Source organism: Eumetopias jubatus, unplaced genomic scaffold (assembly GCF_037043125.1).
Source record: "Eumetopias jubatus isolate StellerSeaLion01/CBP00866 unplaced genomic scaffold, mEumJub1_p1.0 scaffold_4, whole genome shotgun sequence".
Lineage (NCBI taxonomy): Eukaryota > Metazoa > Chordata > Mammalia > Carnivora > Otariidae > Eumetopias > Eumetopias jubatus.
In genome coordinates, this window is record NW_028274810.1 from 88,320,330 (window position 1) to 88,348,207 (window position 27,878).

Below are 27,878 nucleotides of genomic sequence, written 5' to 3' on the forward strand. Positions count from 1 at the left end.
GAAAAGAAAAGCAACCCTGAGAGTTGTGATATATTTAATGCTGTATTTTGAGAGGTTCAGGAGGGCTCTGCTGGAGGATATAGCAATAACCAACCCTCTTACTGTGCTTGACACATATTAACTCACTTTACCCTTATGACAGCTTCACAGGCCCGGCCTCCACCTTACAGATGAGGACACTGAGGCACAGAGTGGTTCAGTAATTTTCCCAAGGTCACACAGCCAGGAAGGGACTGAGCCAGGATTCCAACCTAGGCTGGCTGGACTGGAGACTGCACTCCTGAACACTGCACCTCACTGTCTCAACACCTCCCCAGCACCAACTGGCCGCCGGGGTCTGACATCCCACCACTGGCATACATCCCCTTGAATTAGGCCCTTGCCAATTAAGTGAACACTCACCAAAAAGACATAACGCGGCCTAACTTTGAGTAACTCCTATTCCAAATAATTCCCGATCCCTGTGAGACTCCTTCCCCAGGCCCTTGGCCCTCTTCTCATGGTCCCTCTGAAGTCCTTGAGCCTTAAGCAAGGTACTACGTTGGCAGCAAATGCCAGGGAGGCTGTGTCCAGACTTCAGAGCACAGGCTTTAGATCCAGGCCAACTGGGTTTGAACCTCACATTTGTCATTAACTAACTTTACGGCCAAAAGTGTCACCTCTTCTAGTCTCAGTGTCCTTTTCTGTAACGTAGAGGTACTGAACGGTACCCTAGCCACATTTCTAGAGGGCCACTTAGAAGATTAAAATTTAAATGAGGTGAGGTAGTTGTAAGCCTATTATACATAATGCTTAATAAATTATTGTTATTTTGTAGTGGTGGTTGTAGCATCAGAGAGGGGAGGTGGTCTCAGAGCAAGGTGCCTAGAGAGGGTGAGTTGGTTTAACCACCATGGATTAGTCTGCTCATTGCCACCTCCCCCAGGAAGCCCTCCCTGATGGGTCCAGTCCACACTGCTCTCTCCCTCCAGTGAACCCCTCTAGCCATGTAATAATCATGGATAGTCTTAGTAGACAGATTCACGATGTCAGCCCCATCTCCCCAGCTGGATCATAAGTGCCTCGAAAACAAATTGTTTTCTTCTCCTGAATCCCCATCCTGAGCTAGTTCATTGGTCAAGGGACGGAAGGAATCAGTAGTAGTGCTAATAATGCGGGCTTCTACTTCCCAGTTAGTTCTTTGTGCCAATCATGGTGCTAGACACACAGGCACAGATATTCCTTCTAATCCCCACAGCACTACCACAAGATAAATATTATCATCACTCTTATTTTACAGATGAAGAAACAGGCCCAGTGAGATTAAATAGTTGCTCAAGTGGAAAAGCTGGGACTGGAAGCAGGCTTGTCCTACTTCTAAACCGACTCTTTCCATTACCAAGGAGACCGTGGGGGTGCTGCGGAAAGGCAGGCAGGCCAGCAGGTGAAGAGCGCCCTCTATTGAGCATCTTTGTGAGATGCAGGCAGAAGAGAAGCCGTGGGCAGAACCCCGGTTGTCAGACCCTAGAAGGGGGTCCTGAGGGAACAATCAGCCTCTGTAACTCACCATGACATTCCCACGAGAAATTCAGAATGGCTTCAGTAGGAATGAGTATGTGCAGATCAATTGCTCACCCTGATGCCACCCTGATGGGGGAAGGAGCCCCCGGAGACCGCAGATGGGGCTGCATCCGTTCCCATGAGGATGGAATCTTGTTTCCTTGTTTTCCTACTGTGTCCCTAATTTCTTGGACAGCGCCAGGCTTGCTGAATGAGTGAATGAGTGAATAACGAAGGAGAGGATCCTTTTCAGTCATCCCTGTCTCTCTCTCTCTCCCCCCAGTATTAAGTTGGCCACCATGAGTGCTATGTCTGTGGTCATCTCAGCGGGCGCCGTGCTGGGGAAGGCCAACCTGTTGCAGCTGACGTTGATGGCACTGGTGGAGGTGACGGTCTTTGTCACCATGAGGATGATTGACAGGCAGTACCTCAGTGTGAGTCATGATGCTGTGAGGAGGGGACTTTGGGGAGGAGGGGTTTGGAGGTGGAGGGGGGTGGATAGTGCCTCCATTTGGTGGAGTTTCTGGGATTTAAAAATTATAAAGACAGACCCAAATGGGGTTCCAAAATTGTGATCTATGCTAAGTGTTTAAATATAGCAACCTAATGGTTTTAACTGGAGGTGGCGCAGTCACTGGTGATGACAAGGTCTAAGGTTTCACAGGGGATATGGGTGGCGGAAGTGTAATGTAGGAAAGTTATTAGGAGAGAAAGCGTCAAGGAACAGAGAGAGGGAGTTGGATGGATCAAGATGATGACCTGGAGGAGTGATAGAAAGATGGTAAGGCAGGTGCTGAAATCCTTAGAGACCAAGAAGCAGGTGGACAATCAGCAAGGAGTGTGGAGTCCACCAGCATGTTCTTCAAGGGAGCTGGAGATACTTGGGAGGGAAAATGAACAATGGTCTAGAAGTTTAGATTTGAAGTTCTTATTATTTACTAATTTTTGGTTCTCTTCATCTTTCTATATGACTTTATTTTAACCCCTAACTACTTCAGCGTAGTAGTATTTCCTATAAACAAGGGCATTCTTTTACATAACCATTGTTCAGTTAACAAATTTTAGAAATTAACGTTGACATATTATTATCTAATTCAAATTTCCCCAATAATATCCTGTTACAGCAATATATATATATATATATATATATATATATATATTTTCTTTCTTTCTTTCTTTTTGGTCCAGGGTCACACTTTCATTCAGTTCTCATGTCTCCTTAAACTTTTTCAATCTGGAACAGTTTCTTAGTTTTTCTTGATATTTCATGAACTTGACATGTTTTGAGGTTACAAGCCAGTTATTTTGTACAATGTGGGTTTGTCTACAGTTTCCTCATGATTAGTTGGAGGGTATGCATTTTTGGCAGGAATTACACAGAAGAAGTGATGTTGTGCCCTTCTCAGTGCATCATATCAAGAGACACATGCTGTCAATTTGTCCCATTACTGAGGATGTTAACTCTGGTCACCTGTTAAGATTTTGTCTTCCAGGCTCTTCCACTGTAAAGTTACTATTTTCCCCTTTGTAATTAAAAAGCATCTTGTGGGGGAGATAATATTCTGTAAAATCCTGTTTCTTATCAAACTTTCACCCACTTTCTTTTTTTTTCATATTTTATTTATTTATTTGACAGAGAGAGACACAGTGAGAGAGGGAATACAAGCAGGGGGAGTGGGAGAAGGAGAAGCAGGCTTCCCACAGAGCAGGGAGCCCCATGCGGGGCTCGATCCCAGGATCCCGGGACCATGACCTGAGCCGAAGGCAGACGCTTAAGGACTGAGCCACCCAGGCGCCCCTAACCCACTGTCTTTAGCAACTATTGATTTTTTTTTTTGCCTGAATCAATTAGCACTCTGATGACTATCAATATTGGTTTTCTTTCTTTTTTTTTCCCCTTAAATATTTTATTTTTGGGGTGCCTGGGTGGCTCAGTTGGTTAAGCATCCGACTTTGGCTCAATCATGATCTCAGGGTCCTGGGATCAAGCCCTGCATTGGGCTCCCACTAAGCAGGGAGTCAGTTTCTCCCTCTGCCCCTCCCCCCTGCTCGTGCTCTGTATCTCTCTCTCTCAAACAAATAGATAAAATCTTTTTTTAAAAAAGATGTTATTTTTAATTAGTCTCTACACCCAAAATAGGGCTCATACCTACAACCACCAAATCAACAGTCACATGCTCTAAGGACTGAGCCAACCAGGTGCCCCCAGTATTGGTTTTCTAATTCCATCTTCCCTTCCACGACCATTAGTTAGCATTCCGCTAACTAATGAAAGAAAGAACTTTCTTTTCTCCTCCATTCAGGCATACACTCATTCATTCATTCATTTCACTATGGGCTCACGGAGTCACCCAGACATACTCTCATTTTTTTTTTCTCTCTGCTTACCATAAGAACTAACTGCAACTCCTTGGTTTCAAGGAAGAAAACTGCACTGGAACTTTTTTTTAGGCAGAAAGAGGGGACCACCGAGGTCAGGAGTAGCAGTTAGACTGAGGACTGGAATTGTATATGAGAAGCCTTTAAGATCCTAGGTAGTTCATGCTCTCCATCTTTTGGTTCTGTTCCTCTCTGTATGTCTAACTTCTGTGCACATCAGCATTCTCTTCAGTGGAGAACATGTTCTCTCCACCCCTTTCTTTTCCGGGCTCCGAAGTCCCAGATCCTGCAGGAACCTGCCCTCCTCTCTCACGGGTCCCAGTTTTAGGGTCCAGTAAGAAAGAACCTGATTGGCTCACGCAGCCACGTGTCTGCTTTGGCCCAATCAGCTGCAGCCAGCGTGGAGGGCGGGTCACGCAGTGAACACGTGGCGGGTCCAGAAAAAGAGGTAAATTTCGAGAGAGGGAAAGCTCCCTGCGGGCCGGGCGTGGTAAATGTTTTCCTACTTATAAAGGGCTGCAGGGATGCAAAGCCATCTATCTCCTCTCTTTATGGCTTTGACTCTAGTTTAGTTGGTGCCGGGGAGGATTCAGCACTGATTTTTGAGAGTTGGCTGCTTCACCTAAAAACGTCAGTTCAGCCTGGGTTTATTGAATGGAAAGGCTCGGGGAAAACCAGAGTCAGCAACCAGAGCTGCTTCGGTGGCGGCAACTCCAGAAATGAGTGCAGGGTTCCACGCCAATCCCCACGTGTGGTTCCTGGATGCCTGGGAGACCTCAGACATTAAAAACGCAAGACCTCTTTTCAGTTCTTCCAGGCGACTTCATTTTCATGTATGCCTGAATGTGAATGTATCCTTCCCATTCACTCGTTCCTTTCACAAATATTTATTCCGTGCCTATTACGTACCAGGCATCTTTTCGGCAGTGGGAAAATGCTACTGTGGTGGACCTTCCATTCCAGAGGGAAAGACTGCCAATAAGCAATCAACGTAGGCAAACGACACGGCATGTTAGATGGCGTTAAGTACGTAGAGAGAAAATAAAATGAGAAAGGAGATATGAAGAATCGAGAGGGGGATAAAATGTTAGATAAGGTGGCCAGGGAAGGCTTCCCCAAGTAATTTTGAGTAGAGACATGAAGGCGGGGAGTGCACAAGCCACGTGGGTGCCTGAGCACAGTGGCAGGTCAAGGGCGGGGGTGGGGGGGGTGGGGAGTGGTCTGCCTCTTCCCAGGAGTATTTTATCATCCACACTGTTTAGAATTGTTGGCACAGGGTAATAATAAAAAGCAGACAGACTTCTAATAGCTTTTATTATCGTTTTAAATTCTCCAATGCACCCCCTTACTGCCTGCACCCAGGGTGGGCCACTCCCTCCACCTTGCATTCCAGGCATTGGAAAAGCCAGAGTGAAGTGGGACTGATGTGGGAGCATGCCTGTGGGTTGGAGGAAGAGCAAGGAGAGTGTGTCAGGAGTGGGGCAGGAAATGAAGTCAGGGAGGTTAGGGGAGAGCAGGTCACACAGGGTTCTGCAGGTCATAGCCAGAACGCGGACTTTGAATTGAGTGAGAGAGGAACCCTTGGGAGATTCTGAGCAGAGATGGCCATGAACTGACTTAGATGTTCGTAGGGTCACTCTGGCAGCTGTGTGGAGTGTAGTCAGTAGAGGGACAAGGGTGGAAATGGGGGTACCTGCTAGAAGGTTACTGCAATAATTTGGAGGTAGTGGTGATGGTGGGGCTTAAATCAGGGTGGGGTCAGTGAAACCTGGTGGTAAAAATTCTGCCAATTCTGGATATTTTTTAGAGGCAGAGTTGACAGGACTTACCAGTAGTCCACTAAGTGAGTTATTAAGGATTACTAACTTTGATATTCATAAAGCAAAATTAGCATATGTCTAGAATTTACTAAAGACTTTAGTTTCGTATTATAAAAAGTCTGGCTGCTTCCTGCCGCAGAGTTTATATCACTCATCACTCATAAATTCTGCTGAAAAGTAGGAAGCAGTGGGGGTGCATGTCCATGTGACTTTTTGCCTCACCTAAGTAGATCTCAGCCAAAAGCATTTAAGAGCTACTGATAAGGCCAAACCAGCAACTTCCTTGGGATAAACCCATGGCTGCTCCCGGGTCTCTCCTGGGTCTCCTCTGAAAGGGGAACTGCTGGATTGGGGAGGCTCCAAACACCAGTGTCATGACTCCAAGTCACACCTTCTGAACTTGAGTGAAGTTTGGACCTGTCTCCCAGGAACAGGGGGTTGGCCTGTGGGCAGGGGCTGTGGGCATTCACCACCCTGCTGGCTTTGTTGCAGATGGACAACCACGTAAGCATGATGCACATCCATGTGTTTGCAACCTATTTTGGGCTGATGGTGGCCTGGTTCCTCTCGGGGTGTCTGAATGAGAGAGTGACAGAGGAGAAGAATCAGACAGCAAAGAGCTCCAGTTTGTTTACCATGCTGGGTGAGGACAAGGTGGGGTGTGTGTGGAGGGGGTCTCACCCCTGGAGTGAGTGAGAGGCTCTCCGATGGCTCTGTGGAAAAATCTCCCTCCTTTACCAACCTGCCCAGGGTGCTTGGAGCCCCTCCATGATGACTCAGCTCCCCAGCTAGTGTTGGAGGGATTCACAATCCCATCTAGGGCAACGCTCTTCATTAATATCCACAGGAGAGGGGAGACGCGTTACCCTTGAGTTTAAATCAGTTTGCCTCATCCTTTTGTCATCGAGCAAAGGGAGGGAACTGCACAAGTGGAGAAGGGAGAGGGTGGGGAAGAGACCAGTAATACTGGCGTATCTGGCAAAGCCGCAGCGGAAATGCAGAAGCCCGACTGGGAGAAGCCGAGAGGAAATCGGGCAGTAGGGGACCCAACAGGCAGCCGCGAGGCCAAAATCAAAGTGGCACATGACATTTTCAGAATAAGCATTTGGCCATCACAAGCCGGGCTCAGGAGGCCTGGGAGTTGGTGATTTAAACTCTCTGAGCCTTTGTTTTTTTGCCCGTGAAGTATGTTATGAGCCCTAGCAACTTGAGAATTCAGAGGAGACATGACTTGCCCAAAAAGTCACATAACTAAAAAGGGACAAAGCTGAGACTTGCCTGCTCCAGGAAGCCCCCGCAGGCTCAGGCTTTGGAGTAGCAGTGCTGGCTCTGGCCACTGACCCTCTCTGGCCCCCAGGAACCCTCTTCTTGTGGATATTCTGGCCGAGTTTCAACTCTGCTCTGCTGGATATTCCAAAGGAAAGGAAGAATGCCGTGTTCAACACCTACTATGCTCTCGCAGCCGGCGCGGTGACAGCCATCTCAGTGTCGGCTTTGGCTCACCCCCAGGGGAAGATCAACATGGTAAGGAGGGTGTTGCCCCTCGGGCAGCACTCAGGTCTTCTAGGCTGGATACATATTCGTGCCCCCTGTTCCAGAACCAGCCCCACAGGGTGGGAAAAAGTATTCCGGGTGACAGAGACTTGTCTGCAGTGTCCTGGAGCAAGGGGAAGGGCACTGGCTTATCAAAATGGAGGTGGAATTTGGAGACTATGAAATGATCAAAGGCTCTCTGAGGGGAATGATTAAGTCTATCAGTGTTGACACCAAACAGACGCACGTGTGAACCCTGTTTCTGCTAGTTACTAAAGCCAGCCACCATGAGCAAGTCAGCAGAGGAGAGCTAGAATAGAATCAGCCAGGCTCTCCCCTTCCCCTAAGAAATTTCAAGAATGGGATGAATGGAATTGGAGGTAAAGAAGGATGTTACTACCCTAGCCGTGTGACCCTGGTCAAGCCACTTAAACCTTTGGAGCCACAACTGGCTCATATGTAAGGTGGAAATTAAGAGGCCATGCACATAAAGTGCTCCGTGGGGGAAACAGTGCGGGGCAAACACTAGCCATGTTACCAATGTAGCCAGGAGACTGTGTGTGTGAGTTTTTGGGGGGAAGAGAGAGACGAGTGAAAGGCTAGAGCTAAAGATGGAACAAGTTTCCATGATGATCAGGCATGAGGCCAGCCAGCCAGAGGTGGTGGGAAAAAGTCTAGAGAGACAGCAGGACCTAGGGTGGACAGAATGTGGCCATGCATGACAGGTTAAGCACTGAGGGGAGTGGGTGTCTTTCTGGGGGAGCTCCATGGTGACAGGGAGTCTAGGATCAGACAAGGTAGGGACATCTAGGGAGGCATGTGTGGCCAGAAGGTCAGGGAAGCCCAGAAGCTGGTCCCAGGCCCCAGAGCTCCAAGACCTGCTTAGAGTTGGGAGGGCAGAGGGAAGTAGCATGAGAGCAAAGCAAGGCCCCAGTTCTAGGGGACCAAAGGACCGCGGAGATGTGACCCAGGAACGAGAGATGGCTGGTGAAAGCTGGATGCAGTAGTATAGGGTGGGCGTAAACACCAAATAGCCAATAATAATGATAAAAAAAAGTAAAAACAATAAGAATGGCTTATATTTCTTGAGCCCCTGGCTCAGAGTCTTCCATGTGGTAACTCATTTAGTCTTACAGTAACCGTATTAAGGAGGTACAATCAAAACCCCGTTCTTCTGGTGCAAAAGTTGAAGCAGGAATGGCTCAGTGCCCAAGGACACACCGCTAATAGGTCTGAGGGTGGCTAGGATACACTTTCAAGTTCAGTGCCTCCCAGTCAGGGTGACTGCTCACTGAGCCTGAGAAGTGGAGTAAGATAAAACCGCTGGTGAAGGTCCTGTAGTCTCAGCAGAGAGGACGGGATGGTTTCAGGGTCAGTGAAGCAGGGAAGACATGACAGTGTTGCTTGCTACCAGCTTACCAAGTAACCCTGGGCAAGACGCTGTCCTCTGTGCACCTCACTTCATTCGTCCACAAGCTCTTTCTTTGCAGACTCATATCCACAATGCGGTACTGGCTGGAGGTGTGGCTGTGGGCCCTTCGTGTCATCTGATCGCTTCTCCTTGGCTCGCCATGCTGCTGGGCTTTATGGCTGGACTGATCTCCATCTGGGGAGCCCTGTGCCTGCCGGTAAGGAGCTGGGCCGCTACCACCTGGTCTGGCTTAGACCAGCAGGGCCCTGGGAGCATGGTGGGCCGTCGTGTGGCTCCATGGGCTGCACTAGGCAGGCATTGGCACCTACTCAGGCAGGCTTCAGAGCTTGGGTGAGCGACCCACCCAGGTTGTACTGTGTATTTGTTAGGATCTGGGGGAGCAAGTAACAGAACCCATTCATGTTTGCTTAGGCACAGGTGGTGCTTAGGCACAGGTGGTGCTTAGGCACAGGTGGTCAGGGGGCCAGTAGCATTGACATCACCTGGAACTTTGTGAGAAATGCAGAATCCCAGGCCCTAGGTCCACTAAATCTGACTCTGCAGCTTCACAAGCTCCCCACGTGATTCAGGTCTGAGGAGCCCTTGTGGAGGTGAGCACCAAAGCCTACCCCCTGTGGGTGGCCCTGGACTGTCACAGAACCCAAGGACAGGGATGCTGCTGGGAACCCAGGAATGGCTGACACCAGGGACAGGAATGTTGTGAGGAACCCAAGAAGTACCCGCTCTTCTTCTTTCTTTGCTTTTCATGAGTATCTGCTTTATTCTCACTCTGTAGACTTCCTTCCCTTTCTCCTTCTCCTGCTCCACATGGTGGGATGTAGTCTTGCTCTTCAGGAAAGCAGCTGGGTGGAATTTCTCGGCCCCATTCCCAAGTGCTCTGGAGAAGGGACTCATGGGCTTAGTTTGGACAGTGTGCTTATCTTTGACTGGGAGTGTGGGGGACCTGAGCATAACATACGTACACAGCTGCTGCCCATGAGCCATGTGAATGGGGGGGGAGGGGCAGCAGCCGGAAGAGGGATGCTGGGCTAACCCAGGCCATGTCCACTTCTGATTGTTTAGTTCTTCTAAGTGGATGGGCTTTTCTTCCTTCAACATCCAGCAGGTGCTGATAATACCAGCATACCCCATGATAGCCAATTTGTTATAATACACTTCTAAGAGAAATAATTTCAGAGCAGCAACTCTTTGTGGGTTTGAAGCCTTGGTAGAGGAGAAAGGAGTAGACTTTTGGATGGCTCAAGAAGCTGAATTTGGATGAACAATGGATATTCAGGGAGGCAGTTTCACTCCAGAATAGGGGAAGATGTACCAACAGTCTCGTCTGACCAGCAATGGGGTAGTCTGCTTTTCATCTTTGGAATTGCAATGAATGTCTTTTATCTCCTCTGCTCTGAGCCCCTATGATGAAAGGCCGAAGTGCGCAGGGAAACCTGCATAAATTCTCATCAGGCTGGGCGTCCATTCTCTGTGCCTGTTCTCTTGACTCCATCAGTGGGGGAACGATTCAGAGATGATTCACTCATTCATCCGTCCCTTCATTCATTCAGCACGTATGTTTTAACATGTATCCTGCTTCCCGAGCTATAGAGTAGTGAGAGCAATGGACAAATAAACATAACACAGCACGTCTAAGCCAGCCTGAGTTGGATCAGAAAATGCTTCCTGGAGCAGAGGATGTCTCAGCTGAGTGTTGACAGATGACTAATATTAGCCAGGCAAAATAAAGGGAAATGTGTTCCAGAGAGAAGGAACAGTGTGTTCAAAGGCTCAGTGGTGAGAAGAGCAGATGGCCCAGCCAGGAAATAGACACTGAAGCACTGGGTTCACCTGGGAGTGTGGTGGAACCAGTCTTGAGAGATGGGAGATACCCAGGTGTGGCTCCTGGGCAGCTTGAGGAGTCGGGGTTTTTATTCTGAAGACAGTGGGGGGTCCCAAGGGGGAAACTCACCTGTCCTGTTTGCATTCGTATCCACGTTTGTTGGCTCATGGTCCCCTGGGAGGCCAAGTGGTGGAGGGGAAGGGGTGCTAAAGGAGAGTCCGGAGGGGGTGGGTCAGATTCTTTTCTTCTCATTAGTCATGTTGTCTTTGGGATGGCAGTTACGTTTGGGCTAGACCAGCAGGTCTCAATCACCCTCTGGGGATGTTTTGACCATACCTGGAGACATTTTTTTGGTTAACACACAGTGTGAGGGTTGCTCCTGGCATCTCGAGGGTGGAGCCCAGGGATGCTGCTTAACATCCTACGGCCTTTGCACAACACAGAAGTATCAGCCCAACGTGTGAGTAGGACCTGGGCTAGACCATGGTTCTGGAAGGGTGGTCAGGGGGCCAGTAGCATTGACATCACCTGGAACTTTGTGAGAAATGCAGAATTCCAGGCCCTAGGTCCACTAAATCTGACTCTGCAGCTTCATAAGCTCCCCACGTGATTCAGGTCTGAGGAGCCCTTGTGGAGGTGAGCGCCAAAGCCTACCCCATGTGGCTGGCCCTGGATGCCAAGGATCTGTGGAAAGCCTGGATAGGGGATATCAGTCTTCCGTGTACATCTGCTTATCTGATGTTTGTTCCAGGAATACTTTAACCACGTGCTGGGGATCCACGACACCTGTGGCGTGCACTACACCTTTGGCTTTCCAGGTCTGCTCGGAGGAATCGCCTACATTCTGCTGATAATCTATGAGGTCAGCTGGACCAAGCAGTCCATGTAAGTGACTTGGCTTATCCCCTTCACACCCTGTCCAACTCAGGAAGAAATATGCCCAGAGCCCTCAGCTGAGGTGCATGCATTCAGAGCCAGGCACTCTGCAGGCCTTAACAAATATTTGTTGGCAGATTTATTAATACATTCTGCCTAACCTCTACCTCTCCAGGCCATGTCTTCTTTCCAAAAAGGACAGCTTAGATGCTGGGCAAAGGCAGACAGTTGTGAGTCCTGCCCCCCAAATGTAGACAGAGCAAGTCAATTGGGCCCAAGCCAGCTGGGTCCATTGTTTAACCCCTGGTGGTTTAGGTCATGGTGAAGAATGTGTCATGGAGTCAGACTCATCTTGACCTCTTACTAGCTGCGTGTGCTACCTAGTCTCTCTGAGCCTCGTTGCCTGGTGTAAACGCAGATAATGACAGAGCCTCCCCTCATAGGGTAGTTGGAGACTGCTTGAGGCCAGGCACCTTGTGGTTAAAAGGATTTAATACTTTAATGTAGGAACAGCCCATCCCTGAGGCCCAGAGAGAGAAGGAGCTTGGCCAAGGTCTTGCTGTGAGGCAGGAAGGGGGCCTTGGGACTAGGGTCAGGTCCTATGTCCTCTGGACAATGGATGCCGGTGACTGATTTGACATACCGGAGACCTGGCCATCACCTCCCAGGGGCTGTGTGAGTATCTTCTGGGCGTGGCTCACATAAAATGAAAGAGTGACTTGGGCATGATACAGGGATAGATTTTTCCAGGCAAACTGATACAGTGATAACAATAATAACAGTACTGGTGACAATCACCATTGTTTATCGACCGCTTTCTAGGTACTAACAGGCCTGTGCTAAAAGCATCACATGCGTCATCTCATTTAATCCTCGCACCCCCACCCAAGATGTATTATTATCATACACTAAGACATGACACATATGGGGAGTTACCTGCCCTAAGTCACTTGGTCGGAATGCGGCTGTACAGGTGATGAGCGCCTGAAGTGGGTGATGAGGAGCTCATGGCATTTGGAGGCAGCTCGGAGAAATCACGGAGGGCTGGGCCCCTTGTAGCTCGAACAACAGAGATGGCCACAGCCCCACATTACAGGAATCACATACAGCATGCGAGACATCCCTCCTTAAACTGCTTGGGGTAAGGGGGGAATCCCACTCCAGGTGGGGAAGAGACGGTCTGCGTGAAGCAAGACACCATAGGGATGGGCTTCAACGACGTGTCCGCCACTGTTTTAACAGTTGTGCAACTCAGCCTCTCTCTGAGCCCCTGAGTCCCTCTCTGTAAAGCTCAGGTGACTGTAGGGGCCAGGCAGGTAAGGTTACAAAAAGAGAGCAGTGAGAGGAGGCTGGGAAATCGTGGGCAATTGCTCTGAATTCAGCACCAGGCAACCATGACGGTGCTGGGACCCAGGCTCAGAGTCCCCAGGTCTAATGGCTTTTTAAGAGAAACCAGAAATCCAGAGTTATGCACCTGCGCTGCCAACCATTGGCAAAAGATTCAGAGTCATTAGAAACATTGTGTGGGCCAAATTCTGCTCCTGGGCGGCCATCCTGTGACTTCTGAACCACCTACCCTTCTAGTTCCTTAATTCTGTGCTTCTGTGGCTCTCCTAGAGCAGTGGTTCTCAACAGCACTAGCATCACCAGGAACTTGCTAGAAATGCAAATCCTACCCTAACCCAGACCTGCACTGTTAGAAATCTAGTGATGGGGCCCCAGCAATCTGTGGGTCAACCAGCCCTCTAGGGGATTCTCCTGCAAACTAGTTTGAGACTATGAGCCGAGAGCAAACAACAACAAAGAACAACAAAACAAAAAACAAAGGTCAGCCAACCAATGGTGTGCTACTAAAGGACCAAAAACCTGCTCTCCAGGAAAACAAAGTCCTGATTGCAGAGGTGCAGATACTCCCATCTGTAACCATGGAGGGGCTATCACTGAACTGGGGGTTGGGAAGGGTTGAGAACAGGCGTTGGTCAACCCGCCCCTGGGAGTGGGCTCTTGCACACCTCTGCGAGTCAGGTCTCACCAGGATGGGACAGTGGAGTACCAAGGAGTTGTCTTCTCTCCTCTGCAGGAACCCGGCAAAGGGAAGGACATAGCGACAGCAATGACCTCTCTTAGGGAGGCCTCCAGTCAGCTGGAAGTCAAGGGCACAGGCTTCAGGGAGGGTCCCATTTACCAGCCGTGTGATCTTAGGCACAGTATACTCAAACTCTCTTCAAGTCTCAGCTTTGATCTGCATGATGGGATAATAAGATCTGCGTCCCAGGGCTGCTGTGAAGATTCAGAATGGAGTGAACACCCTCTTGTCTTCATGATGATTCTTGCTATTGCTCCTTCTACAGGAGAAGCACCTCTGTGTATGGAAAGAGGGACAAAGGACTAGCTGGGAGGCAGAACACTTAATGTGACACGTGGAGCAACTGTTTATTAGCTTCGTGTCATTGGGCAACACGGTTGGCTTTTCATTCATTCCACAATGTTTGCCGAGCTCCTATTCATGGGAGCAAATGTGAACGGGTCACGTGCTTGCCGCTGGGATGGGGCAGGGTTTCCACAAACTGTGGGATTTAAGTGGTGTAGAGACACATTTAAATAACATTGAATCATGCAGGGCAGATGCTGTTTTTCAATTATTCAGTCCTTGGATTGCATCAGGGAGAAAGCCTGCACTCAGGTGCTAAGTGCCTCTGTGCTTCTGACACATGCTGACGTCAGGTCAGGTTGGAAGGCTAGCGAGGCAGCCTCTGGCTGAGACAGTGCTCAGGCTGCATCTGGGGGAGATTTTAGCAACACTTTGCACTGTATCTTTTTACAGTTACCTCCCATTTCTCTACCATTTACACTGGTGACTCAAAGTTTCCTTTTAAATACATTTATTTAAATGTAAAAAAAAAGTCCATTTAAAGAAAAATATTTTAAAAAAATAGTATCCTTGGAATGCCAATATGGCCAAATTTGTGAAGGTAACTCACAGATGCCGAAATTTGGGAAAGATCTGTCTGGACTTCGTGGGTAGATAGGGTTTGAATCCCAAGAGCCACCCATGCCAAGCCATGTGACGTTGGAGACCCTGGTTCACTTTCCTAACCTGGATCTCCCTGTTTGTGGAACAGGGACACTGACAGCTCGCTCAGAGGGCTGCTCCAGCATCATATGAAATCAGATGGTAAACACAGGGAGCAGAGGGCGTGGTGCAGGGGAGCCCACCCTGTGTGGGGACTGTCATGGCTAGCTCTGTGTCATCCATTGCTGCTTTCAGATGGCATCAGGAAAGAGTGAACTGGGGGGCTGGCAGTTAGCAGATTTAGATTTAGCTTCTATGCTACCACTTAATATTACTTTTATTTTTTTAAAGATTTTATTTATTTGTCAGAGAGAAAGAGCGTGCGCGTGGGAGGGAACACAAGCAGGGGGAGTGGCAGGCAGAGGGAGAAGCAGGCTCCCCGTTGAGCAAGGAGCCCGATGCGGGACTCGATCCCAGGACCCTGGGATCATGACCTAAGCCGGGGGCAGACGCTTAACTGACTGAGCCACTGAGGCGCCCCTTAATATTACTTTTAAAAACAAAACGTTTTTGTAGTATAATCTACATCCAGAGAAGTGCAAATATCCTCAGGGCGCCACTTGATGAATTTTTCTGACACGCCCATGTAATCAGCACCCAGAACTCCTTCGTGTCCCATCCCAGGGCAACCATGAACCTGACTTCTAACACCATCGGTCAGTTTTGCCTGCTTTTGTCCTTCATGTACGTGGAATCCTACGGGAAGTCCGTGCTCTTGTGTGCCTGGCTTTGACTCTTTGTAGTTGTGAGACTCTCCCACATTGCTGAGTATATCTGTAGATTGTTCATTTTCATTGGGGAAGAGTATAGAATTGTGCTTGGGTTAACTTCCTAAAGGTGACTTGAGTGATGACATGGAGAGGTCAATGTCATTGAAGGAAAAGTTTAATGTTACTGTTGTCCTGGAAATGAGAGGCTCAACACACCATGTAGGGCCCCACAAAACCTTATTATACCCAGGGACCAGGCAGCAGAGAGAGAGGGGAACTGTGACTATGCCTTCAGCTTGATGGCAGTGGGGTAAGGGGGGGGAGGGGCGGGAGTCCCCTCTTGGGCAGGAATTGAAAGCATATGTTAGAGTTTGTGGTCAGGGGGTTTATAATATGAATTTTGCACTCCCATGAAAGCTGACTTGGTGGAGAGAGAGCAGTAAACAATTTCGGCCATTAGTTGGGCCCTGTGATAAATGAGTGCCATGTAGACAAATATAGAATCTAAGAAACACAGTTAAAGTAAGTGTTCCATTGTGTGAATACAAAACAATTTCTCCATTACTGATGAGCATTTGGGTTCTTTCCGGTTTGGAGCTATTACGAACATTCTAGTATGGCTGCTATGAACATTCTAGCACTTTTTTTTTTTTTTTTTAGAACATACAAATGCTCTTCTGTTGAGTAAATGCCTAGAAGCAGAGCTGTTGGATCATGGCATTCATATGATCCATTTGAGAGGATAGTACCAGTTTTCCACTGTGCCAATCTAATCACCCATGGTACCCAAGAGTTCCATTTACCTCATATATTCTCCAGCACCCCATATTTTCCTTCTTTTTAAATTTATCCACTTAGGCATCAAACATCACTTTAATTTTAATTTCCCTGATGACCAATTAAGTGTAGCACTTTTCATTGGCTTTCTGGACATTTGAACATCTTCTCTTGTGAAATATCTGTCCAAGTTCTTTTGCCCATCTTTCTGTTGTATTGTTCTGCCTTTTTCTTATAGATTTGTAGGAATTTTGGATATAGAGCCTTTGTTATATAAATGTATCATAAATATCTTCTCCCATTTTGTGGGTTATCTTTCACCTTCTTAATGGTATCTTTTGATGGACAGAAGTTCTTAATTTTAACACAGTTCAGTTCATCATTGTTCCCTTCATGTTTGTGAGTCCTGTTTAAGAAATTTTTGCCTAGGGGTGCCTGGGTGGCTCAGTCGGTTAAGCGTCTGCCTTCAGCTCAGGTCATGATCTCAGAGTCCTGGCATTGAGCCCCATGTCAGGCTCCCTGCTCAGCTGGGAGCCTGCTTCTCTCGGTCCTTCCCCCGCTCCCCGATCATGCTCGCTCTCTCTCTTGCTTTCTCTCTCTCTTAAATAAATAAATAAAATCTTTAAAAAAAGAAATCTTTGCCTACTGCAAGGTCATATAGATGTCCTCCCAGGCTACTTCATAGTTTAGAGTGAGCTCCTGGGGTTGCCTAGAAGGAGAGAGGACAGGGAAGTATGTTCAACAGGGGTGGGCCGGGGAGATGAGCCTGACAGCCAAGCTCTACTCCACCTTGCCCTGATGGAAATTGAACTTTCATCATTAATTGCCTCATGAGGGAACCTGGGGCTCAGAGAGGTTAAGTGACTTGCCCAGGATCATGCAGCTAGTTACAGTCCTTGGACTTGAACCTGGTTTTCTGCCTCTTGGTCAAGTTCATCATCCATGGTTTCTGAGAATTGAAGTCAGCCAAAGAGGATCTTGGAATCCCCTCTTTCTCTCCATGTCTGTGTGGCTTTGCAGGAACACGGCAGAGGAGTGGGTTACCTGGGGAGAGGAATTCTTTTTTTTTTTAAAGATTTTATTTATTTATTCATGAGAGACAGACAGAGAGAGAGAGAGAGAGAGAGAGAGAGAGAGAAGCAGAGGGAGAAGCAGGCTCCCTGCTCAGCAGGGAGCCTGATGCAGGACTCGCCCCCAGGACCCTGGGATCATGACCTGAGCCGAAGGCAGACGCTTAACCATCTGAGCCACCCAGGCGTCCGAGGAATTATTCTTCTGATAGCCCTTCCTGACAGCAATACTGCTGTTGCAAACAGTCCTTCTTGATCCCAATGACCTCTGCAGTCTGATGCTTGAATGTGACTACATCCCGCTTTGTCATTTCTAGGATCGGCTACCAGTTGTTCATTGGCATTGGGACACTCAGCTTGGCCATGGCTTCAGGTCTGATAGCTGGTGTTTTGACAGGTAAGTGTGAGATGACCCTCCTTCCCCCATGGCCCAGGGCACAGGTCCTGAGGCCAGAGGGCATCTGGCCCATGGCCACATGTGTCTGTGCCTGTGCCCATCCCCTTCTCTGTGAACCCCCGCAGCTCAACCTAAATGATGCACACGGGCTCAGACCTTGATTAACAACAAAAACAGAATCACATGATTTCAGAATTAGAAGGGCCCTCAGAGGTCACCTGCCAGAGGTGTGGACTCTGACAGCCAGATAAAGTAAGAGACTTTCTGGAGGTTACAAGTAGCAGTGAGTGGCAACATTGCAGTCTCCTGAGCTCAGGGCTGGTGATTTCCCCCAATTTTGTACAGCAAGCCAAGGAAACCCATATGCCAAAAAGTTTACCTTCACTCCCTGAGAATACTCACACTGTTGTTTTGTTCAGCAAGTATTTATTCAATATCTGCTATGAGCCAGGGCACTATTCTTAGGCACTAGGGACACAAGAGTGAACAAACACGTTCCCTGATCTCATGGAGCTGATATTCTAGTGAAGGGGGAGGGGATAATAAATAAACAGATAAGTGGAGTATTTACTACGTCAGAGATGGTAAGTGCTATGAAGAGAAATAACTCAGGGTAGAGGAACACAGAGTCGGGGTGAGGATGGGGAGCTCTTTTAGAATGGTGGGAAGGGAAGGCCTATCTAATAAGTTGACCTTTAAGCAGAAACCTGAAAGGAAAGAGGGAAGGAGACATGCCATGTGTTTATTTGGCAGAAGAGCATTCCATGAAAAGAGATACCAAGTGCAAAGGCCCTGAGGCGAGAGCAAAGCATGCTCAGTGTGGCTGATATAGATAGAGTGAAAGGGAGAGTGGCAGGGGTTGAGAACAGAGCGGTGACAAGGAGCCAGATCATTCTGAGAGATGGGAAGCCATTGGAAATCTTTAAACAGAGGATTGAAGTATGCTTTTGCTCCTGCAATATGACAGAACAGCAAGACCCTTAGGGAGTTGCTAATCTGCCAGTCTTATTTATATGCTATGTGAAAGTATGATTTCTGTCTAGAACTGCTCACCTTTATTCTACAAGCAAATAGCTTTATTCATTAGACATTCATATACTGTGTCCCTAAGCAGGGAATGAATGCCAAATAAGAGACCAGATAGCATAAGCGGACATAAAGGAGTTGTATGGCGTTGGGCACCTCAGTTTACTCTCACTGGTCCTTGGGTACCTTCTCTGTAAAATGAAAGGACAGTGGTAACTAATCATTTGGCTTCTTTTCTGCTCCAAAACATGTAGGAAGATATTTTGGAATTGCCTAGGTGATTTTAGAGAGTGAGACTGACTAGAATTACTCTAATATACCCACTGGCCTCAGCTTTCAGCAGAGTCGAAGTGATTGATTAAATACCGGATGAGACAAATGCCTCCCTCCGTAAGTTTACATTCTGTTCGTGGTGGCAGTCTAATCCTGAGTAGGGTTACCAGATTTAGCACGTGAAAACCCAAGGTGCCCTTTTTTTTTTTAAGTTCAGCATTAACTGAGCATCCTGTATTTTATCTGGCAACCCTCCCCCGGACTGTGACACCATTCACCATTGTCACTAGTATTCACAAAGTGATACTGATTTGTACCATCTTGTAAAGCCCCTGGGAGGGCTTTTTTAATGCTTGCCTGGAGTCAAGAAAGAGAATAAAATATTGTTCCTTTAAGAGTTAAGACCAATGAGTGTTCCTCTTTACATGTGGCTTTGAACATAAGAACACTGGTAAATAAAAAGAACATGAACAATGGAAGGGGGAAAGAGGCCACCAAGCAGCCAAGATAGCACCAAATTGACCCCCTAAAGCTGAGCATTTTGCTTGCCAAGAGCCCCCCCCCCCCGATTTGGGCCTGTCTACACTTACATAAGAAACAATCCCATCAAGCATGGTTATTGGGTTTCCCAGTTCCGGCAGATCAGAAATGGCAGGTTAGAAGTGGGAGAGGTTTCTAGAGGTAAGGCACACTGGTAGAAGTGAGAGGTAAAAAAGACAGCCTAACAGAAGAAAAGAAATTCTTAAAGCTAGACACTAGAACATGAAACTTGGGCTGCTAAGAGAAGCCAACAACCCTCAACAGCTACATACTTTCTCTGCATTAGATAGAACATTTCATAAATGGATGTTCCTAGCAACAGTTCCGATTAAAAAAAAACAAAACAATCTAAATATGTTTAGTGTTGTCTTATAAGACAAGAAAACATAATATATTTGGGGTGGATTTTCGTCAGTGGTGAGTAAGCCTCAGCTATGTGGAAAGTTCGTGTAGGTGTTAGAGATTTCTGAATAATTCTAGCTAAATGAGGTGTGCTGGTTATACCCTACATGCCAATATCAGTTAGAGGTGTGCAATACAAAAGGAAAATGTGAATAAGTACACGCCTACTCTTGTTAATCTTACTACTTAATACATGGGGACCGATCACCATTAAAAATACACAGATAAATCTATCAACGGCATTTCCCTGGTTCATATGAAAGGTGAGCAATCCCTTCATGTATCCTGGGAAATTCTGTTCGCTTTGCATAGCTGGAGGAATACACAGGGCCAAGCTCTCTGGGCAGAGGCTGGATGGGTGAAAAAACTAGCTCAAAATCAAGTTGGTATAAACTACTTTCCTAACTACACAAGTGGAGTCTTGAGCTGAGGTCACGGAGTTTATTGGAGCCAGTGACACCGGACAGTCAGGAGCACCTAATTGGAGTTGCTGTCCATGGTAGCTCTCGTGTTCCAAATAGATCAGCTTTTAAGTAGGAGCACCGTCTGACAGGGCTCTTCTATTCCACCTTGGGAAGCATGTCAGATAGGGGGCTACTCTACACCTCTCAGTATCATCTAAATCCTTTGGAGATAATTGCTCCTGCCAGTTTCTTTTAAAAGATGTCTATAGAATTAAAGCTGGTCCAGGAAGGCCAGTGCTTCAATTTGGCTGTCTCCTGGCTGTAGAAGAAAAAGGGATTTTGTTGAGATAACCATAGCTGGCCTAGGATATTTTGATTAATTTGGAGATAACAAATGCTGTGCTCTAAAGGTTTAACACATAATTATGAATTTTAACAGGTTTGGTCTTAAACCTCAAAATATGCAAGGGACCTCATACAGCTAAATATTTTGATGACCAAGTTTTCTGGGAGGTAAGATTTTCAACCTAAGGTCATAGGTGTTGAGTGAATGAACTTAGAACGGTACTTGTTACATCTGTATATATGTTGACTTGGTGTTTGTGAGAACAAACTAAAAACAAAATTGTGTGTGTGTGTGTGTGTGTGTGTGCTGGTAAAAGCTGGGGAGGGAAGTGGTAAAGGTTACCATTCCCCTGATGCCTCAGAGTCACTGAGGGTCAGAGATGTGAGAACAGCTGCTGGCCACACTTTCCTTATCTGGGGTCATCAACGTAGGCAAAGGATTTGACGTAAAGGTGATCGAATCCTGCAGTGCACGAGCCAGCAGGTCCAGTCTCATTTGACAGACACACTGAGCGGAGCCGTGACCATCTGGGTTCTCACAATGAGTGTGCGGCAGAGCTGGGTCTAGAACACAACTCTTGATAAATGGTAGCTAGTGGACACAAGACCACATGTACTGTAGGAGTCTGGGCTCATTTAGCTAAAGGACAGAGAACTCAAAACAACACGGCTGCTGCTGAGGGTCTCTGTGTTCCATGTAGTGTTTGTTGTCATGACTAGTCTAGAAAGAGGCTCAAGGCTCATTCCCTGTCACCCCACTGCACCCCTCCCTTTGGCCAACACTCATAGTTCACCATGCAGTCTGATGCGTCACCTTGGGTAACTCCCATTTGATGCTGAGGTTGGCTGGGCAAACACTGCAAAATTATAAATGGGATGTGGAGGCTGACAGAGGCCAGGCTAATGCCCAGCATCATACCTTCACGAGCAGCAGAGACAAGACCAGGAACTACACCTCCTGAGTCCCAAGCCAATCCTTTCTCCACCTGGCATGTCTACATACTGATCACTAAAGGGACAGAGACCAGCCTCATTATGGGCCTTGGTGTTAGTGTTTGTAGAGAGAACCTGCCTCTTCTCCTTTGCCTCCTTCTTTATCTCTTAACTCCGCTTCTTCTTCCTTTCCCTTGCCAAAGGGCTTTACGGAGGTATACCTGACTACAACACACATATTTAAAATATACAATTTGATGCATTTCAACATACTTATGTGCCTCTGAAACCATCACTACAGTCAAGATAATGAACATATTAATTGCCACCATGTTTCCTTGTGCCTCTTTGAAACTATTCCCTCCCTAGGCCACCCCGTTCCATCCCCAGACAACCACTGAACTGCCTTCTGTCCAATAGATTGGTTTACATTTCCTATAATTTTATATAAATGAATCATACAGTACATTCTTTTTCTGGCTTCTTTTATTCAGCATAATTATTCTGAGAGTCATCTATGTTGTTGCTTATAAACGGTCTCATCTGGTACCAGCTTCTCCCTACAGCCAGTCTCTCTCAGTCCCTGCCGAGTGTTCTTGCCCCTTTGGTGGTAGCAGGGTAATCTAGTGAAAGGACTCAGGAAACTGGTTTAACTCATCCATTCATTCCACAAGTATTTATTGAGCAACCCCTATATGCCAAGCATTCTGCTATTAACGAGGGATGCCACAAATGGGACCAATATCCAGCTCAATTATTTGAGTTGCAATAAATATTTGCTGAATGAAGGAAGGAAATTTGAGGAACACCCCCCCCCCCACCACCACCACCAATGCTGGGCACTGCAGCAGCAGGTGAAGTGAAACCACGGGTACGGACCTGGAATGAGAAGACCTGAATTCCAGTTGCCATTCTGCAAGTTCTCATGGAGGCAAGTTCCTTGACCTCTCTTACTGGTAAAATAAGAATGGTAATCTTTGTTCTACCTCACTGGGTTGTTTCGAAGACCAAACGAGGTAATAATGGCTGTAACTACATTCTATAAACTGTAAAATGCAAAGCACCACATGAACAGGAAAGCTTATTACTGGGGGTTTAGCCAACCATGAAGGAATGCGTAAGCATAATAGTTATCATTTATCGAAAGCCGATAGTTTCCGATTTTGTGCTAGATGCTTTTCAGCATTATCTGATTTTATCCTTACAACAACCCTGTACAAGAGTAAGCATCCCTGTCTTAAGGATGAAGAATGGGGCGCCTGGATGGCACAGTCAGTGAAGCATCTGACTCTTGGTTTCGGCTCAGGTCATGATCTTGGGGTTGTGAGATCGAGCCACACATTCGGCTCTGGGCTCAGCACAGAGTCTGCGTAAGACTCTCTCTCCCTCTCCCTCTGTCCCTCCCCACCACACTCTTTCTCTTTCTAAAATAAATGAGGAGGAAGACGAGGAAGAAAAAGAAGGAGAAGAAGGAGTAACTTGTCCAAAATGATAAAGCTAGTAAATGGAAAAGGAGGAATTTGAACTGGTATCTGTTTGGCTTGAAAGACACAGCTGCTCCTGGAGGATAGTTACCCCTCCCCCCACTATTCTGATTTATCCTCTTACAGCTGAGCAGAACATTTATTCAGCAGTAGAACACAGCTTTCATTTGAAAAGCCAAATATCCATTAAAGAGGCAAGAGTTCAAACTTCCAAAGCTGATAAATCCAGGGGTAATTTTTTTTAAAACCATCTGAAAAGACATTTTAATCACTGAATGTCCTAACGCACTTCAGAGAACCAGACGCCTGGGGTTGGAAAGGACATTCCTTCACTGGTTGCCCAAACCATGCCCGACAGTTCTTGGGATGGGGCATTCACCACTCCTCAAAGGTACCCATGTCATCCTTGGGTGGTTCTATTACTAATTAATCATTCATTCACTAATTAATTCCATTTAATGTATTCCCTAATATATGACAGAACTCTTGTGTGAAGAGCTGGAGAGACAAATCTAAATATAATGCAGCTCAAGGAACTGCATCTACTAAGCCTCTGTCTTCCGATAGATTACAACGATCCTACCTCAGATACTGGTTTACAAAAATTCAGTTCCTGACACAATTTTTCATAAATTCCTTCCTTCAACTTTTATTTCAATTTAATAACCCATGGATTTTATTTCATGCTTTCCAAAGCACAAGGACTCACTGACATCCACTTATTAAAAACTAATTCCACAGTTAACCTTTCTGAAGAAAATAGCTTTTTTTGTGAGTCTATCGCAGACAAGCCCCTGTCCTGGGTACTGTGTGGGGGTTCAGAGAAACTAGGGCTTTCACCATGTAGAAGGACTGGATCTTTCTATGTGCACAGCTCTATGTGTTAAGCACTGAGTGAGTAATCCTGGCAGTAGCTGCTGGACAAATGAGAGAAGGTAGAGTTTGGGGAGGTCAGGAAACATGGAACTTGGAGCTGTGTTGGATTTGGTTAAGTGGCAGGAAGTGAAAGACATTCCAAGCAAGGGGAAGGTTGTGAGCAAGAACTGGAGAAGCAGGAGGCAACCTGGCTCAGCAGGATGGTTGGTGAAGGGAAAGATGAAAGGTAGGCGAGAGCCACTTGACTCATCCTCCAGGCAACTGGAAGCTCCCAAAAGTTTAAGTGGGGAAATGATAGGATAGTTTTAGAGTTAAGTGGAGCAAGACTAAGCTCGTAGGATGGATTCTGAAATGAGTGCAATATGCTGAAGATCATCCATTGGCTTCTGAACAAGTATTTGCAGTTTATTTTTAAAATGATTTTATTGCCAAGAAACATAAACACCACCGTTTTAGCATATAAATACCTCAGAATCTGCTGAGTCCCTCCTGCTGTGTTAGGCAAAATTCTCAAAACCTAGCCTCATCACACTGGTATTACCCCTGCTTCTGATTTAAGATACACATTGTAGACACACAGTAAGGATCCAACAAATGCTTGTTCAACAAAAATGAGGAGAGCGGGTTTCTAAAGCAAAGTAGTAAGACAGATTAGGAGCCTGCCAATGGACTCCTCCCCTCTTGGAGAGGCCCCTGAAAAGAGCCTTGTTCTGGAAGGCGGATCTGAATTCGAGTCCTAGTTCACCCACTGGCAGGCTAGTAGTGCCTTCAGGCACGTCTCTTTACTTCTCTGGGGCTCAGTTTCTTCATTTGTAAAATGAGACCAAATTCCACATTCTGGAGTCAGACGGATCTGGGTTCTACCACCCCTTGTTCTGTGACCTCTCAGAGCCTCATTGTTCCCATCTCTGTGGAGATAGGAATAGTAATATCTCACCAGGTTGTGGTAAGGGTTTAAAGGAGATAATGTGTGAAATGATAGCACACTGATCCTCAAAAAACAACCCATAAATGTTAGCCACTCTGATTCCCACTTCTACAATTCTGTGGTCCATGTTACCAGACATGCAGAGATTTATGGCAGGGTGTGACATGGCACCACCCAAGAACTGAGGATATGCTCAGCTTGCAGAAGAGAAGACCCAAAGGAGACCTAAGAACAATCTTCAAACACTTGAAAGATTATCATGTAGAAAAGGACAAATATTTGTTCCTATGCTTCTCCAAAGAATTTACCTAGTCCAGTGGGCGATGCTATATAAACTGCCAACAATTTGAACTTGTCTGCAAAATTACTACGAAGTAATTCATAGTGCGGTGAATTTACCCATTGGGTGAACTGCGTCCCCTGTCACTGGGGGCAGACAAAAGCCAGATCACTATTTATCAATGATGCATGTAAAGAGCTGTAAGAAATGAGATCTAAGAGTTCTTCAATTCAGATTTTGTGAAAGACCCTCTAAGACGTCTGTGATAAGACATTTTCGTCAACATGTCAGTTTCCAGAGTTCAAGCCAGAATCAGTATGTGTCCAAATTTTAAGACGATACGGGTTCATCTGTAATAAAAGTTACTTGTTTTGTTTTCACAGTTTCCTCATTTGGCTACTGGATTTTAAGCAAAAGCATCCAAGAAAAACAAGGCCTGTCTGAAAATGAGACAACTTCCTTTCACAGTTGCCCCCCTTTTTTTGTGGATGACACACTCGTTACAGCAAAGTCTCCTTATATACAATGGAACAAGGTCAGAGATGAATTTGGTATTAAAAAATAAGATTAAAAATTTATTTGAATGGTAATTTCATAATAGTTTAAAATAAATGTTTGGTTTCATTAAAAATAATGCCATCAGTATTTTCTTGGGTGCAGACATGTAATTAAGGTATTGGTTCAATTTTATTGACAATTCCTAGATTCTTTCTCATGCTTAACAAAGTGTGCTATGCTACCCAGTGAACTCTTGTCTACATCAGCAGAGCACAGAATAAAATAGGGAAAAATGAAGAATTCACTTATATTTAGTCCTATAACGTGCACATTGTGTTTCTATTTCAGCACTTTCACAAAGTAGTTCTTATAACCTGGGCACATTCTGGATTTAACTATAGGGAAAAACATAGTAAACTGTGGAGATACAGTGTCTCAAGATTAAAAAACTGGTTCTATGACCTTGAGAAAATCAATGTTTCCACAGTCTGGGTTCCCTCATCTGGTAAAAAGAGAAGGTGGACCTTCAACCTCTCATATGCCCTCGAATTCTCTGAAAACCCACCGTGAGTGATCGGCTGTGGGATGGCAGCAGCATGGCCATTTTTTGAGTGTGTCTGGATGCCCAGGAGATATTCCATATGTACACAGTGAAAGACCACATGGCTGGTGTGGACAAGAGCACCACAAATTTAAATCATCTAGGAGATATTCTGTGTTTCAGGCAGGGCTAACTATAGCAAATTTTATGAAAGAAAACATTTCGAGCTGTATTTCTAAAGAACAGGTACCCCATAGTTAGCTAGTTCATTTACAAGAAGATTCCCATTTTGCCAAGGTGGGGGGAAGGGGAGAGCCTGACAAAAGGAACAAACCATGAGAATTCTCAGTAGTTAATGTCTGTCATTTTAATTGACCTTGCTGGTCTATTTTGAGGTTAGTGGGGTTCAGTACAGAGATACGATGAAACTTGGAATCCAATTTATTGTCAAACCAACAACAAAAAATTTGCCACCCGAGTAAAGCCCAGCGTCAAGTCTCTGTCCTTTTCCCTTCTTTCAGTGGTGGATGTGGAGTGACTGTCAGCATCCCCCCAGGACCATGGGTCATGGCTGAGTGATTGCCACTCCCCACCCCCCCATTAGGGGCACCAACACGGTCACTCACCCCTTGGGAGACCCTCAACGGCTACTTACGCTGAAATGCTTCCAGAATTTTTGGCAAAACTGTATAAACCAAACACAAAGTATAGTGAGAAAGAATTCTGACCACTGCATAGATTTAAAAACAAGAAATGTTTATATTTCATTTAACATTTGACACAGAATAGGCCACATTTAAACAGACACAATAAATCTTTGGAGCACTTTAATCTGTAGTTTTAGACCTTGGATATGACAAATGCTCATATAAGATGTATCCATAATTCCTTTTGTAATTTATTTTTACAAATTATACCATGATAAAACTTAATAAAAATTACTCATGTGGCCTATTTTCAACATTTTATAAGTTAATCCGATGCACACAATAGATTTTTGTTGTTGTTTACATAGGAAGTTCTCATGATTTTAGTATTACACAAACTGAAGCTGAGACTACACTCGAAAATGAGTTTAGAAAATGGCATTACAAAAAACTGGGGAGTGAGTAGTAAAAAACCCATGCAGGACTGCTGTGCGGAAGCATACCGGATGTTTTCACTGCCATAAGTCTTCAGTGCGGCCAAACTTAAAAACCAGTCCTCTGCAAATAAAATAAGAAACATCACATCTAGTTGAGTTTGGGGGGAAAAAAAAGAGTACGTGAGATTGGGAGAATGGTGGGAAACTAGCAACAAAGGATTGATGAGTTGTATGAAAAAAACCATGGAATGCATCAGAACACAAACTGATCATGTGCTTCCCATGTCCTTGACTTCTGGGTACTGGAGACCTATGCCACTCTTAAAAAGTTAACCGATGTTTAGTATGTAACCATTATATGTCTAATTTTATCATATTCATTCAACAAACCTTTTTTGAATATAATGTGCTAGGTGCTCAGGCTATAAAAATACAAAAGATATGGTGTCCCTGCCCTCAAGCTGCTCACATTTCACATTCTTGGTGACACAATGTAGTAATGGTGGAGGGAGCGTGGGGGGGGGGGCGGAGAAGGGGTGTATTTATCAAATGTTGAGAGAACACGGAAACATAGAGAATTTATTCTGCCTGAATGTGTTAGGAAAGAAGTTACAGAAGTGGTAATATTTGGAATGGGCTTTGAAGGATAAGCAGCAGTTTCGATGGGAGACTGGTAGGAACAGGAGCTAGTGTGACGAAGGAAGATGTTTCAGGGAGAGGAAACAACATATCAAAAGGCAAAGAGGAAAAAAAGACCACAGGGCCTCAGGAGAAGCCCGAAAGACTGTTGTGTCAGGAATATACCCACACAGAACTTACCACCCAGGGTTTAGGTG

At 46.0% G+C, this 27,878-nt stretch overlaps 2 protein-coding genes across 5 annotated transcripts in view; one reads left to right on the plus strand and one right to left on the minus strand.

Moving 5' to 3' along the window:
* LOC114216954 (RH-like protein) overlaps positions 1 to 25,553 on the plus strand; it is a 36,243-nt gene extending 10,690 nt beyond the window's left edge. Inside the window, exons 3-10 of one of the 2 annotated variants that reach the window (XM_028113619.2) lie at positions 1,823 to 1,973; positions 6,231 to 6,381; positions 7,096 to 7,262; positions 8,762 to 8,899; positions 11,277 to 11,410; positions 17,349 to 17,428; positions 20,513 to 20,586; positions 25,303 to 25,497. In XM_028113619.2, the coding sequence (XP_027969420.1) occupies positions 1,823 to 1,973; positions 6,231 to 6,381; positions 7,096 to 7,262; positions 8,762 to 8,899; positions 11,277 to 11,410; positions 17,349 to 17,428; positions 20,513 to 20,586; positions 25,303 to 25,329 (922 nt within the window). In that variant the 3' untranslated portion in view covers positions 25,330 to 25,497. Of the gene's footprint in view, positions 1 to 1,822; positions 1,974 to 6,230; positions 6,382 to 7,095; positions 7,263 to 8,761; positions 8,900 to 11,276; positions 11,411 to 17,348; positions 17,429 to 20,512; positions 20,587 to 25,302 lie in introns of both variants that reach the window. The other variant, XM_028113618.2, reaches the window with a different exon arrangement.
* TMEM50A (transmembrane protein 50A) overlaps positions 13,810 to 27,878 on the minus strand; it is a 30,563-nt gene continuing 16,494 nt past the window's right edge. Inside the window, exon 7 of one of the 3 annotated variants that reach the window (XM_028113621.2) lies at positions 13,810 to 13,968. In XM_028113621.2, the coding sequence (XP_027969422.1) occupies positions 13,929 to 13,968 (40 nt within the window). In that variant the 3' untranslated portion in view covers positions 13,810 to 13,928. Of the gene's footprint in view, positions 13,969 to 16,595; positions 17,006 to 26,693; positions 27,164 to 27,878 lie in introns of those variants that run through there. The other 2 variants (XM_028113622.2, XM_028113620.2) reach the window with 2 other exon arrangements.